Here is a 13,325-nt window from a genome sequence, read left to right as displayed (position 1 = left end):
AATGTCAGCTTTTAACATCCAGCCATACATGTTGGATTCCCAATCCCATCCGGAAGTAGAGACTGGACAGTCCCAAGTTTCTCAGGAAAATAGGTTACTGTAAGACGTCGCTAAATGCTAAGTAGCTTTAGCATTTTAGCGTTTTCTACAACATGGGTAAAGTCTACTGTGTTTTGTGGGCGTACCAGTGTGTACAAAAAACATTGTAAAGGCTATTAGCAACCCCCCTTCCTGTATGCCCACTCTAAAAAAAAGCACTCTCACAAGTGCTTTTGCATGAGTTGCACTAAATAAAGACAGTTAGGACACTGATAAACTGTTGCTTACTGCTGGCCCTTCTGACTCTTCCACACCACCAAGTAACGGTGGAAAGGCGTAGGGCTTCAGCAAGTTTGTGGGCTAGTCCAGCTGCATAGTGGCCCATGTTCCCTAAACAGTCCAGTGGGAAATGCCCTTGACAGATGAAAATGTATTTCTTTTGCTGGTAGGGAATCAGGAACTCCAACTACTTGGGGCTGATGGTGGCGTCTTTAGGAATTGGAAACAAACGTGGCTTTGCTAGCAAGTAAACAGAGGAGCAGAGCTTGGGGGAGGGCAGACAGCTTATCTGGCTTACAGCCACGCCCATATAAGGAAGTCCGTCCCTCTGTGACATCACAAAGGAACTGTTTTACCATGTCTTCTGAAAGCGAGTGTTTTGAGCCATCCCAAACGTCTTTCAGGGCTCACTTCCAAATACACAAACCTCATGATCTGAAACTGTGGCATGATTTAACACCAGAATACAACATTCCAACTACATTTATAGGTCAGAAAAGTGTAAAAAGCATACATCCCCTTTAATTATGTTAACCAAGGCACCACTGTATCGTTTTACGGATTTTACCTGAGTCAAATTTGCTGTTACGTGCTTATTGTCCTTTTTTGTTCAACAGTGTCCAGGTGAAATATGGAGGACCAAAACTGCCAAAATAATAAATAAATAAATAAAAGTGAAAATAAAAACAAAAATGAAAAAAAAAATCAAAAAATTAAATACAAAAAAATTAATATAAATGGAAATAAAAACAAAAATAAAAATATATATACATAAATAAATAAATAAAAGCAAAAATAAATACTAAAATAAAAAACAAGATTCAAAAATTAAAAATAATTACAAAAATAAATGTAGAAATAAATACAAAAATAAATATATAAATAGAATTACATATCAATAAATAAATAAAAGCACTCTGCTCTCATATGTATTTATTTCATGCAGCAGACAATGTCAGCTTGAAATGCAGAAGGAAAAACTATTCAAATGAGGGGGCGGTCCTAAGTGTGTCTTGGGTTGAACTGTTCGCCTATTGGTTGATCGACATGTGAGTGCGAAAAAGCTCCGTCAGGGAGGAGAGAGATCAGGCTCCAATAAGGCTTCCACCCGAAAAAGCAGGTAATCCGGGGAAGCATCATCCGAAATATCTGCTAGCAAACGGAGATCCCTGGAGATTGCAGCCATATTTACCGCCATTGAGAGTGGTGTGGTGACTTCCTCTTGCTGTGGCTGTTTGCAGGCATACCTAGTCGATTTTCGCACTCACATGTCGATCAACCAATAGGCGAACAGTTCAACCCAAGACACACTTAGGACCGCCCCCTCATTTGAATAGTTTTTCCTTCTGCATTTCAAGCTGACATTGTCTGCAGCATGAAATAAATACATATGAGAGCAGAGTGCTTTTATTTATTTATTGATATGTAATTGATATGTAATTCTATTTATATATTTATTTTTGTATTTATTTTTAATTTTTGAATCTTGTTTTTTATTTTTGTATTTATTTTTGCTTTTATTTATTTATTTATGTATATATTTTTTTATATTTGTTTTTATTTCCATTTATATTTATTTTTGTGTATTTAATTTTTTGATTTTTTTTTCATTTTTGTTTTTATTTTCACTTTTATTTATTTATTTATTTATTATTTTGGCAGTTTTGGTCCTCCATAGTGAAATGATGTAAAACGTTCACTTGTCCATTTCATATGTCAGGTTTGTGCCAGTTAAAAAGCTTTTATTTAACAGACCTCTGCATAGATTGCATGCAACATGAGTGCAGAAACTGTTAAAAAAAAAAAAAAAAGCGATTGCCCTCCAAGCACAATCCCCAGAGTTACTACCCAATACTGCGTAGTTGTGGTGGAATTGCAGAAATGAAAGTATAATTCACACACTCGCTCTCTCCTTCCCTCTCTCACACCTCTAGAAGAGTGACAAAGCCATTATGTTAAAAGGTTAGCTCAACGGGAATTCCACTCACACTTAATTACTCTCTCATCACATTTGTCTTTCTTTTTCTTTCTCACTCTGCTTCTCTTCTCTCCTGGCTTCCCACAACGTCCATTTGTCTCCCGTCTATAAAGATCCTGTTTTATCCCGCTCCATCTCTTTACGCCTCATTATTCACAAATCAGCTCTTTTACGTGTTCGTGTGTGGTTGTGTGTGTAGCAGTGCACCTGGACTATAGAGACATATCAAAGCTCCTCACACACACACACACACGCACACAAATGGATGCTGCAACATGTACACGATCACAGTGCAAATAAATAAGCAGGAATCCAGGCAGTCATCTGACCGCTGCAAAGCTCGGCTGACCCACATATGCAGCAGGCGGGGGCTCATCTCCTCCGTTGAATACAAGCAGGCAAATAAAGGGAGGGACTGAGGGATTATCAGGGCTTGGGGGGGGATGGAGGAGGAAGGGGGCCAAGTCCAATGCTGTTATGATGAGATGGCTTGACTTGAAATTGAAGGAATCCCCCCCCCCCCCATGTACTGGTATACGTATATTCATCCAATATATGCAGTACATACAGTATCTATACTTCACTCCAAAGGAGATGAGGATTCAGGTCACAAGTTTAGCCACATGCACACACGCAGGGTCGTTATTGCACAAAAGGAGCTGACTGACTGACTGACTGACACTTTTGATGGCACAAAGACACAGTCAGCCTGAAATGAAAGGAGGGAGGAAGGAAGGCCAGCCAGCTGCTTCACGCATCCTCAGGAGTCCACAGAGGGAAGCGTCCGGCTGCACGGCATCCTGACTCTCCAACACAACATCCTGTTCTTTGGGCCGCTGCACTGCCAGGATTTTATTCCTCCTCTATAGGAAATAATCATCTGTTCCGGGGTAAAACTGTTGCAAGCATGAAAGCTGAAATACCATTTCTACGAGTGCAAAACCACCGGCAATACTAAAAGCTCAAAATACAGGTTATATTTCTACTACGTACACTGTGATATCTTGGCTCCAGCGTACCCCCACCCTAGTGAGGATAAGCGGCATAGAGGATGGATGGATGGATGGACACTGCAACATCCTCTTACGTGCACGGGAAACCATTATTTCTTCTACCGGGGCTCCTATGAATTCATGAATGACTGCTGTTTAATGGCTGACCATGTTTGTCCAAATGAATTGAAATACAAGTGATATTAAATTAGCTCCACACTTCATGGAGTCAAACACGGTATGTCCAACATGAGAAAGTCAAAAGACGTTCTCCTCCCATTCAGTGTGGAAGTGGTATGTTTATGGCTTCATTTTAAACCCTTTCTTGAAGGAAAAGTGCACTTTTGTTTGAAATTTACCCCAGGTTTTTCTAAATTCTAATAATACATGAGTGTTTAGTATTAGTGTTTCATTGCTGGCCAAGAAAACACTTTGTTACTCATAAAATGTTGTTCCATTATAGACATTAAATTAGCGTCACACTGCATGGAGTCAGACATGGTATATCCAACATGATAAAGTCAAAAGTTCTCCTCCCATTCAGTGTGGAAGTGGTAAATCATTGGCTTCTTTGTCCAGCCCCACTCCTGTTTAAACGCTTTCTTAAAGGACAAGTGCACTTTTTTGGAAGGATGCCCATCATCCACAATCTTTATGTGAGACATGAACACACGTCTTTCTCTTTTCTGTGTTCTGTGTTCCAAAGATATAAAAACAGATTAAAAGAGGCAACTAAGAATGGGACACACCTACTCCGTCTCCATGTCCATCATGTGTGCTGCATATGAAGCACATTGTTATTATTATTCTTATGAACATCGCCACGCCCAAGAACTACATTACTGGTGTGGTGACACCTAACTACTAGCGGGCTAGCAGCTATCCCAATGCCTCAGGCCGCATTTAGTTTGATCATTTTGCCGTTTTTCTGCATGAAAATGCTTCATTGCAGCCAAGAGTGGGTACAATTTGCAACCACAAAACAGTGATCATTTATTCATTGATGAATTTCTGAAACATCATAACATCATATTACGAGGGACGACTATATCACTGATGTCTTCTGTGTGTGGGTGGGAGGCCATGGAGGGGTTCAAATGAACATCCAGCCCCAGCACCTCATCGGGATGTCCAGCACGTCCCCACCTGTTCAAGTGTCTTGGGGCCATTGGGGAAGCTTTTACAAGGGCAGACAAGGAACATTTCAATCTCAGCCATTCAAATGCAAAAGAAATGGCTTTCAGGGGATTAATTAATTAATTAATGACATAACATAATGGTTGAGACTACCTGGAAGACCAGAGTGATCTTCATTTCATTTGTGCTCAACACTGGATAGCTTTTATGTATCAGTGTCATTTTGGATGAATACTTTCTAGTAGGGATGCTCCCATCAGGTTTTTATGCTGCCGATACCGATACCGATCATCCACAAGTGAAATCAGCCGATAGGGGCCTATGATGGTTTTCCACTTTTCTGACCTATAAATGTAGTTGGCATGTTGGATTCTGGTATGAAACCATGGCAAAGTTTCACATAATGATGTTTGTGCATTTGGAAGTGGGAGGGCTCAAAACGCTGGCTTTCAGAAGGCGTGGTGTAACTGTTCCTTTGTGATGTCACAAGAGGCTTCCTTATATGGGCGTGTCTGTAGGCCAGATACACTCTCTGCCCTCCCCCAAGCTCTGCTTCTCTGTTTACGGTGTTCGCAATGTCACCCAGGAAGTGTTTATTTGCAGTTCCTGATTCCCTACCAGCATAAGAAATACATTTTCATCTGTCAAGGGCATTTCTCACTGGACTGTTTAGTGAACATGGGCCACTATGCAGCTGGACTAGCCCACAAACTTGCTGAAGCCCTACGCCTTTCCAACGTTACTTGGTGGTGTGGAAGAGTCAGAAGGGCCAGCAGTAAGTAACAGTTTATCTGTGTCCTAACTGTCTTTATTTAGTTGAAGTCATGGAGCAAAAGCGCTTGTCTGTGTAGCATTATAGCGTCAGCAGGGTTGCTAATAGCCTTTTCCCACCACAATTAGTGGTTCTACCAGAGTTGTTTTACACACTGGTAGTCCCCAAAACACATTAGACGTTACCCATGCTGTAGATTCTGTAAGATCTAGAAAGCTTTGTGTGCAGGTTATTGTGTGTAGCTGCTCTATAGGAGTCCATAACTCAATACAAAAGGCTGAACAATTAACATAATAGGTCCCCTTTAAATCTTGCACATTTGAATAGGACTTTTTTCCTTGAAAAATATGACTTTATTCTCATAAAATTGCTACTTCATTTGCCAATATTAAGCCTCTTATTAAGCCATCATATTACTTTGGGGAAATTTACACTCGGTGTTGCTGTCATTCATCAGTTTATTCAGGTAACGTTTCGGTCTGTTTGACCTTCATCAGACATAATAAATTTATACATATAAATTTACGCTTGAAAAAATGTAAAAATTGTAGATATATTATTACAACTTTTTCTTCTTCTAATATTATTGGAAGAATATTATTAGGATTATTTTATTGAAAAAAATTACATTACTTGCCGAAAATGTACACTTACTTTCTTCAGAAATATAATATTACTATTTTTTTTTCTCCAAAATGGAAAAAATCTGCACTTAAATTTGAACAGTTTAAAATGTATCTAAAATTTTTCTCTTTAATAACCGATTTAATTGATACATGAATGACATCATCAATATACTTGAGGGTGTCAAATAGATAAATAAAATGTCAATTGTTAAATTATGTGTTCATAGTCATATATTTATTCACATTAATGATTTATTTCATGAAATTAATAATTAAAATGGGGGGAGGGGGTTACAGTTCAGTGAATGCTGATGCTGATGATGATGATGACGAGGAAGAGGACGCCATGAGAGGGCCAGGATGTAAAGAGGAAGCTGAAAGCGAGGAGGAAATAAGCCAACTGCTTTGATGATTGATTATTTCCCAGTGCAGCTAAGAGGTCTCTCTTCCCCTCCGCTGCTTTTATCTCTTCCCAGCTCTTCATCTCCATCCTTCCTGTTTACATTCCCCTCCTTCGTCCCCTCACTCCATCTCCACGCCACCCAAAACATTCTTTACAGCATCGAGCGTGTTCTCCGTCTGGCGTTAGAGACGCTCCGATTGGACTCTGCTCATTCAACATTACAGCAATAAAGTCCTCATTTATCCAAAAATAATGTTTGTTTTTTCACAAGAGGCAACTTAGACTTAGAGAACAAAAGCTTGTTTCTGAGATAGAAATCTGAATACTAGAAAAATAAAGTTACCATTTTATATTTTCCACAAAACAACATCCCATTTCAATTTAAAGCCTTTCAATATTAAATTAATAACATGGACATTTCACTTCTCTCAGGAAAGGATTTTTTTTTTCTTGAAAAAAACAAAGTAGCCTTCCGAGAGTAAAGTCCTGTTTTTCAGAGAAAGTGGAGTCGAACCAGAACAATACAATTCAGTTGTACTTTTTTGTAATATTCAATACTCTAATATTTAAATTTCTAAAAAAAAAAAGTAGAATTGCAAAATAAAGTTGTTATTTTAAAGGAATGAAGAAGAAAAAATCACATTTAATTGAAAAACAGTAATAATATTACAGGAATAAAGTAGTAATAGTCTTTTGTTTTTGTTATTTTTTAACCTTTTCAAGTTAAACCAGGACAACAACTGTACAACTCAGTTACTCTAAACCAGGGGTGGGCAAACTTTTTGACTCGCGGGCCGCATTGATATAACAAAATTTCCAAGGGGGGGGGGGGGGGGGGGGGGGCAGACTATATATTTTACACGTAACAGTCCACCTGGTATTATTGTATCTGTAAAATTGTCATGCAATCTGCTATTATTATTTATTATTTTATATTTAAATATTAAAAATTAATAAAATATTATAATAATTAAAATAAAATTAAAATAATAATTATTATATTATTATTATGTAAAATTAGCAAATATAACAATATTATTATATATAATTAATATAATAATTAGCATTAATATAATAAATATAATAATCATAATAGTTATAATAATAATATAATAATTATTATTTTAATTTTTATTATTATTATGTGCTTGTGTCTCTTTTTTCAGGAGCACTTTGTAAACAACAGACCATGTCAAAAAACAAAATTGATACAACCACCAAAAGGTTGGCTCAGGCCATGATGCCAGGTTGTATGTTGAGTTTAAATTAAATACTTTTGAAAGATTGGGCGGGCCGTATTCAAACACTTGGCGGGCCGGATGTGGCCCCCGGGCCGTAGTTTGCCCACCCCTGCTCTAAACTGTACTATTCTCTACTGTAATTTTATAAGAAGAAAGTCATATTTTGTAGAGTAAAAAAGTGAGGAGAATGAAGTCAGAATAGTTTTTTTTTTAAGTCACATCATACTAAATACGTATGTTGGAAACGTCCTTACTGAGTGAATATCGTGAAAGTGATGTATTCCTTTGAGTGTTGGTGATTTCTTGGTGTTTTTTCCAGCTGCTGAGGTGGTGATGGCGGAGCCAGTGTTTTGTTGAGCAGTCCAAGTGATTGGCAATCTTTTGTGGGATATGTAGTACACAGAAGGCTGATTTCCCGTCTGGCCTGCCAGTACGGACCACAGTTTTGTGTTTTGTGACGCCTGAACAGACGTACCAGCAAAGACAAATGAACGGTGGATAAAAAGAGACAAGCCTGGTAATAAGTCACTCCACTTGGCAATAAGACAGGAAGTAGACTAACTCTCTCAATCCCACAAGTCTCTGGCTTTTAGAATGTGCTTTTCAAATCCAAAGTTCTAAGCATCTGGGTTTTCTTCTCCCGTCCCTGCCTCTGTGGGTGTCTGTCCCTGGCTTTGCCGCGTCGATACTGGTGTCTGCTGTGGAGGTTTGGAATCAATGCAAGCCATCCATCTGTCGGCTGTGTTGTGCATATGTGGCGCTGTAGCGAGCAGAGCAACCGTTCCGTCATAAGGAAGCTTATTCAAAACCTCTTTATTAAGGAAGAGTTGGCTACCAGCGCCATCGATTCAAGTCACCACCAAGCCTCATCGTCACCCGGAGCGTGATCTCCGGAAGCTGGCGTTACCAGCGATGGCTGTAGGCAACCTACTGAGGTAATTTTTATTAAAAGTAGCACCTGCGAGGGTTGTGAAGGATAAAACCGATAGGACCGGATATCCAGTAAGCCGGACATGCGACTGCATCCGGATGGACGAGGATCATCCATGAATCCCGAGATGAATGGCTTAAAGCAGGGGTCACAAACACGCGGCCCGCGGGCCAAATGTGGCCCGCAGGACACTATTTTGAGGCCCCCGCCTTGATAGGAAAGTTTAATGTTAGTGCGGCCCGCGCAAGTTTGATATGGATGCTGTATGGCAGGGGTGGGCAAACTACGGCCCGGGGGCCACATGCGGCCCACCAAGCGTTTGAATCCGGCCCGCCAGTTGCTTTCTAAGTAACTTCAACTTTTAACATACAAACTGGCAACATGACTAGCAAGTCGGATGTCTGATTTAGTAAAAAATAAACAACAAAACTGTAAAATTAAATGACATAGTTTGATGTGGTGTGATATTTAAAGTGCTCCTAAAAAAGGGACATGAGAACATACAACTGATATAGGATAACACTTTTACAGATAAAATTAGACAAATAATTCAAGGAAAATGATAAGCATAAAATAGTGTGTGTGTGTTAAATATATGTTCTGGCCCCCCAGACAATTTTGTTAACTCAATGCGGCCCTCGAGTCCAAATATTTGCCCACCCCTGCTGTATGGTATCATGTACCCAGAAAAAATGATTACGTTTGATTCATGTTCATGTTAAATGTTAAATAACTGTTAATAGTTATCCTCCCTATCCGTGTGGAAGTGGTAAGCTTTTGGCTATTTAAGTTGAAAGGAAATAACTTGAAGGCTACCGTTTAGGTTGCTAGCTCTCTAGTTTGCGAGTTAACATGTGTCTCAAGACCCTGCAGTTGCGCAATATGTTGTAGATAAAAAGAGTATAAATGTGACTATAGTCGTGTTTTGTCATGTCTACAGGGCTCTAATAATGCTTTGTTCATTTTAATCTGAAAAAAATCATTTGTCTACCCACCAACTATATGTGCTTTCTTAAGTTTTTATTATTTGCTGTTTTATTATTATTATTATATTTATTTATTTATTACTGATTGATTGATTTTCTTTATTCTTGATTTGTTTATTTATTTTTCGTCTTATTTTGTGTAGAAAAATAAAAATTAAGATATTTGAGAACAGTGGAATGTTTTATCAGAGCTTTTCTTGTAGAAAATTGGAACCAAAGCGAAGTTTTTTAATTTTTTTGTTTTTAGTAAATGCGTTTTTTGGGGTTTTTTTTGGAAAACTTGATGCTGCCCAGTCTCACCCAGACCCGAGCTCCAGTGGCCCCCAAGTAAATTGACTTTGAGACCCCTGGCTTAAAGAGACAAAGCAAGACGAGAAGGCGAAGGACAGTCCATCTCTTAAACGACGCCAGAGCCTGGGCTTCCGGCCAAAGGGTTGTCACACGTGCTCTGTAGCTTAGCATAACTGAATATTAGCAGCATGCTAGCTGGTCACATAACAGCCATCTCATGTATCTTATGTGTGAGGTGTTGTGCAAAGCTAAAACAGGACCAGCATCAAACGAATACACAGCCACCAACCACCGGCACCAGCCTGGACTTTTTCAGAGGTTGTGGCCCACACAAATATGCATTCAGGTGGAAATTCCACAAACATTTTTTCACTAATGTAACTAACTTAAAAGTGGGTGGCGACATAGTGAATATGATATTCATTTATTCATTCATTCATTCATTCATTTTCTACCGCTTATCCTCACGAGGGTGCTGGAGCCTATCCCAGCTCTCTTCAGGTGAGAGGCAGGGTCCACCCTGGACTGGTGGCCAGCCAATCCCAGGGCACATATAGGCAAACAACCATTCACACTCACATTCATACCTATGGACAATTTGGAGTGGCCAATTAGCCTAGCATGTTTTTGGAATGGGGGAGGAAACCGGAGTACCCGGAGAAAACCCACACATGCACGGGAAGAGGTCTGCGCGCTAACCACTCGACCACCGTGCAGCCCATATTCATTTATATTATACCAAATTATCATTTGGGGGGGGTCACAACAACTTGAGTGACTTGTTCAAAGGGCATTTTTTGAACAAATTATTGGGGTTATTATTATTTTGGAATGAATCCCAATAAGGGGAGGACTGTGGCGCTTGGCGGAGGTGTGTGCCATCAGGGTGCTTCTCTCATATTAAATGATATTATATTTCATTTGTCTCTGTGGGTGGAGGCAGGGCCGCTAGCATACACACAGAGTGCAGATAGGCGTAACGCATTAGAAATGAAATAGTTTCAAGATATTGTCCTATATAGGGCTGCACGGCGACCAAGTGGTTAGCGCGCAGGCCTCACAGCTAGGAGACCCAAGTTCAATTCCACCCTCGGCCATCTCTGTGTGGAGTTTGCATGTTCTCCCCGTGCATGAGTGGGTTTTCTCCGGGTACTCCGGTTTCCTCCCACATTCCAAAAACATGCTAGGTTAATTGGCCACTCCAAATTGTCCATAGGTATGAATGTGAGTGTGAATGCTTGTTTGTCTATTTGTGCCCTGGGATTGGCTGGCCACCAGTCCTGGGTGTACCCCGGACTTGCCGAAGACAGCTGGGATAGGCTCCAGCACCCCTACAACCCTCATGAGGATAAGGTAGAAAATGAATGAATGATATTGTCATATACTGTCTTACTTCCATTGTACCTTCGGTCAAAGTAATCCCGTCTGGTCTGATTCTCATAGAGCCAGTCTAGTCATGATATGATACCGTGATGTGTACTTTGGCCGGATACAAGCCAACAGGTTAGATATTTGTACACATTCCCCTGCAGTGGAAGGTGAAAAGGCGGCATTGAGCAGGGTGCTACATCTTGTGTGTTTGGACGGACACCTGCTGCTCCATGTCGGCGTTCTAGAATTACCTGTGCTGCCAAATGACACCATGATTACAGGGTTAAAGTGAAGTGCGGAAGCCTTGATTTGGCTGCATTACAACGTTTCACACAATGAGCAGCTTTGTGAACGAGCGCATCGGGCACGCTGAAGCATCACTCTGCCATGTGGAAAAAGCTCACTTCAATATATGGAGGAGGAACAACTAAATGACGGAAATAAACTCGCGCCCACGCAAATTCACAAAGTGTCACTAATTGTTGGAGCGTCGAAAAAATCAAGCATTGATGAACACTCACGCACACCCCCGTGCATTCTCTTACCTGTTTGTGCATCTCTATGTTAAGACCGTAGGACATTTCGTAGTACTGTGGAGACAAAGACACAAACACAGCTTTGTCAGATATTGTTATCCAGCACACATCAACAACAAGAATGCAGAGCCAACATCTGTTGCTGGGCAGAGGGCCATATGGTGGGGTGCATGGTCCCGCCGACATAAACCATGCGTGCCTACTTGTGAAACTCTTTGGCCGTTACCTGAAATCTTTTCATTAGGAGCATCATAAGACGTCACAAGATTAAAACGCAACAACATTTCCTAAGAAAAATGTCTCCTGGGCACTAGGCCGGGGATGAGAAGAAATAAATGAATCAATCAGACAATCAATGAAAAGGCAGCGGATAATCAATATATATACAGAGCCTCCCGCTTCATAGAACAATGGCATGAAGTGAGACCTTTTGACAGTCTTGGTGGGTGGAGGCGGGGCGGCTAGCATACACACAGAGTTAAGAAGAACAGAAAAAATGATCTTAGTAGATTGCAATATATTATCAACTATTTTTTCATTGTACTTTTCTTAAATGTAAAGTTAAAATCTCGTCTCTTGGACTCAATCTCGTGTATCATGGCAGCCCTACCTTTGAAGATATGCTCTAAACCAGGGGTGGGCAAACTTTTTGACTCGCGGGCCGCATTAAATTAACAAAATTGACGGGGGGCATTATGTAGTATTTTACACGTAACAGTCCATTTTTACACCTATATTTTTACACATATTTTACATGTAAAAGTGTCATGCAATCTGCTATATGTGCACTTTGAAATCATTTATTTGATGTAAAGTGTGTTTCTCAATGTATTATTATTATTATTGTTATTTTTATTAGAATTATTATTATTATTAGTTATAGTAATGTTATTATATTATTATTATTATTATTATTATTTTGTTATAATAATAATATTACTACCATTATTATATTAATATTATTAACAACAATATTAATATAATAGTAGTATTATTATCATTATTTGTACTACTATTATTGTGCTTGTGCTCCTTTTTCCAGGAGTATTTTGTAATATTACTACCATTATTATATTAATATTATTAACAACAATATTAATATAATAGTAGTATTATTATCATTATTATCATTATTATTATTATTATTATTATTATTATTATTATTATGTGCTTGTGTCCCTTTTTACAGGAGCATTTTGAAACAGACCACATCAAATAACGAAATTGATAAAGCAGCTACCTCAACCATCAAAAAATTGGCCCAAGCCACAATGCCAGGTTGTATGTTGAGTTCAAATGAAATATTTGGAAAAAAACAGGCGGGCCATATTGAAACACTTGGCGGGCCGGATGTGGCCCCCGGGCCGTAGTTTGCCCACCCCTGCTCTAAACAGCCATTTGGTGACATGATATATCATAAGTTCATTGTGAAGCAGGAATGACATCACATTCCCCAACATGCCAACAAGCCTTCCTGGCGTTACCACGTTGTGTGGTTAAGAAAGTACTCCCACTAATTATGAATAGTGTACCAAAAGAAAAAGAACATTTAGCATTTTAAAGCAAAAGGCACTTTCTTTCAAAATGTATCTACCATCTTTATGTGAGAAATGAACAGACGTCTTTCTCTTTTCTACGCCATCTAAAGATATAAAAACAGCAACAAAAAAAAGAGGCAGCTCAGAATGCACAAGGCTGTTTGGCAGTTTCCTGCATCCTAGCAAAGCAAAGCAAAGCAAAGCA

General features: G+C 39.4%; 1 protein-coding gene across 4 annotated transcripts in view; it reads right to left on the bottom strand.

Moving 5' to 3' along the window:
• Nucleotides 1-13,325, bottom strand: part of tle2b (TLE family member 2, transcriptional corepressor b) — an 88,122-nt gene that overhangs the window by 42,603 nt on the left and 32,194 nt on the right. For all 4 annotated transcript variants that reach the window (XM_058074025.1, XM_058074027.1, XM_058074026.1 and 1 more), the window contains one exon: nt 11,592-11,636. In XM_058074025.1, the coding sequence (XP_057930008.1) occupies nt 11,592-11,636 (45 nt within the window). The remainder of the gene's footprint in view (nt 1-11,591; nt 11,637-13,325) is intronic.

The sequence above is a fragment of the Doryrhamphus excisus genome, chromosome 5 (assembly GCF_030265055.1).
Source record: "Doryrhamphus excisus isolate RoL2022-K1 chromosome 5, RoL_Dexc_1.0, whole genome shotgun sequence".
In the NCBI taxonomy this organism is placed as follows: domain Eukaryota; kingdom Metazoa; phylum Chordata; class Actinopteri; order Syngnathiformes; family Syngnathidae; genus Doryrhamphus; species Doryrhamphus excisus.
Note: the sequence above shows the minus strand (reverse complement) of the source record. Positions and strands in the feature narration are given on the sequence as shown.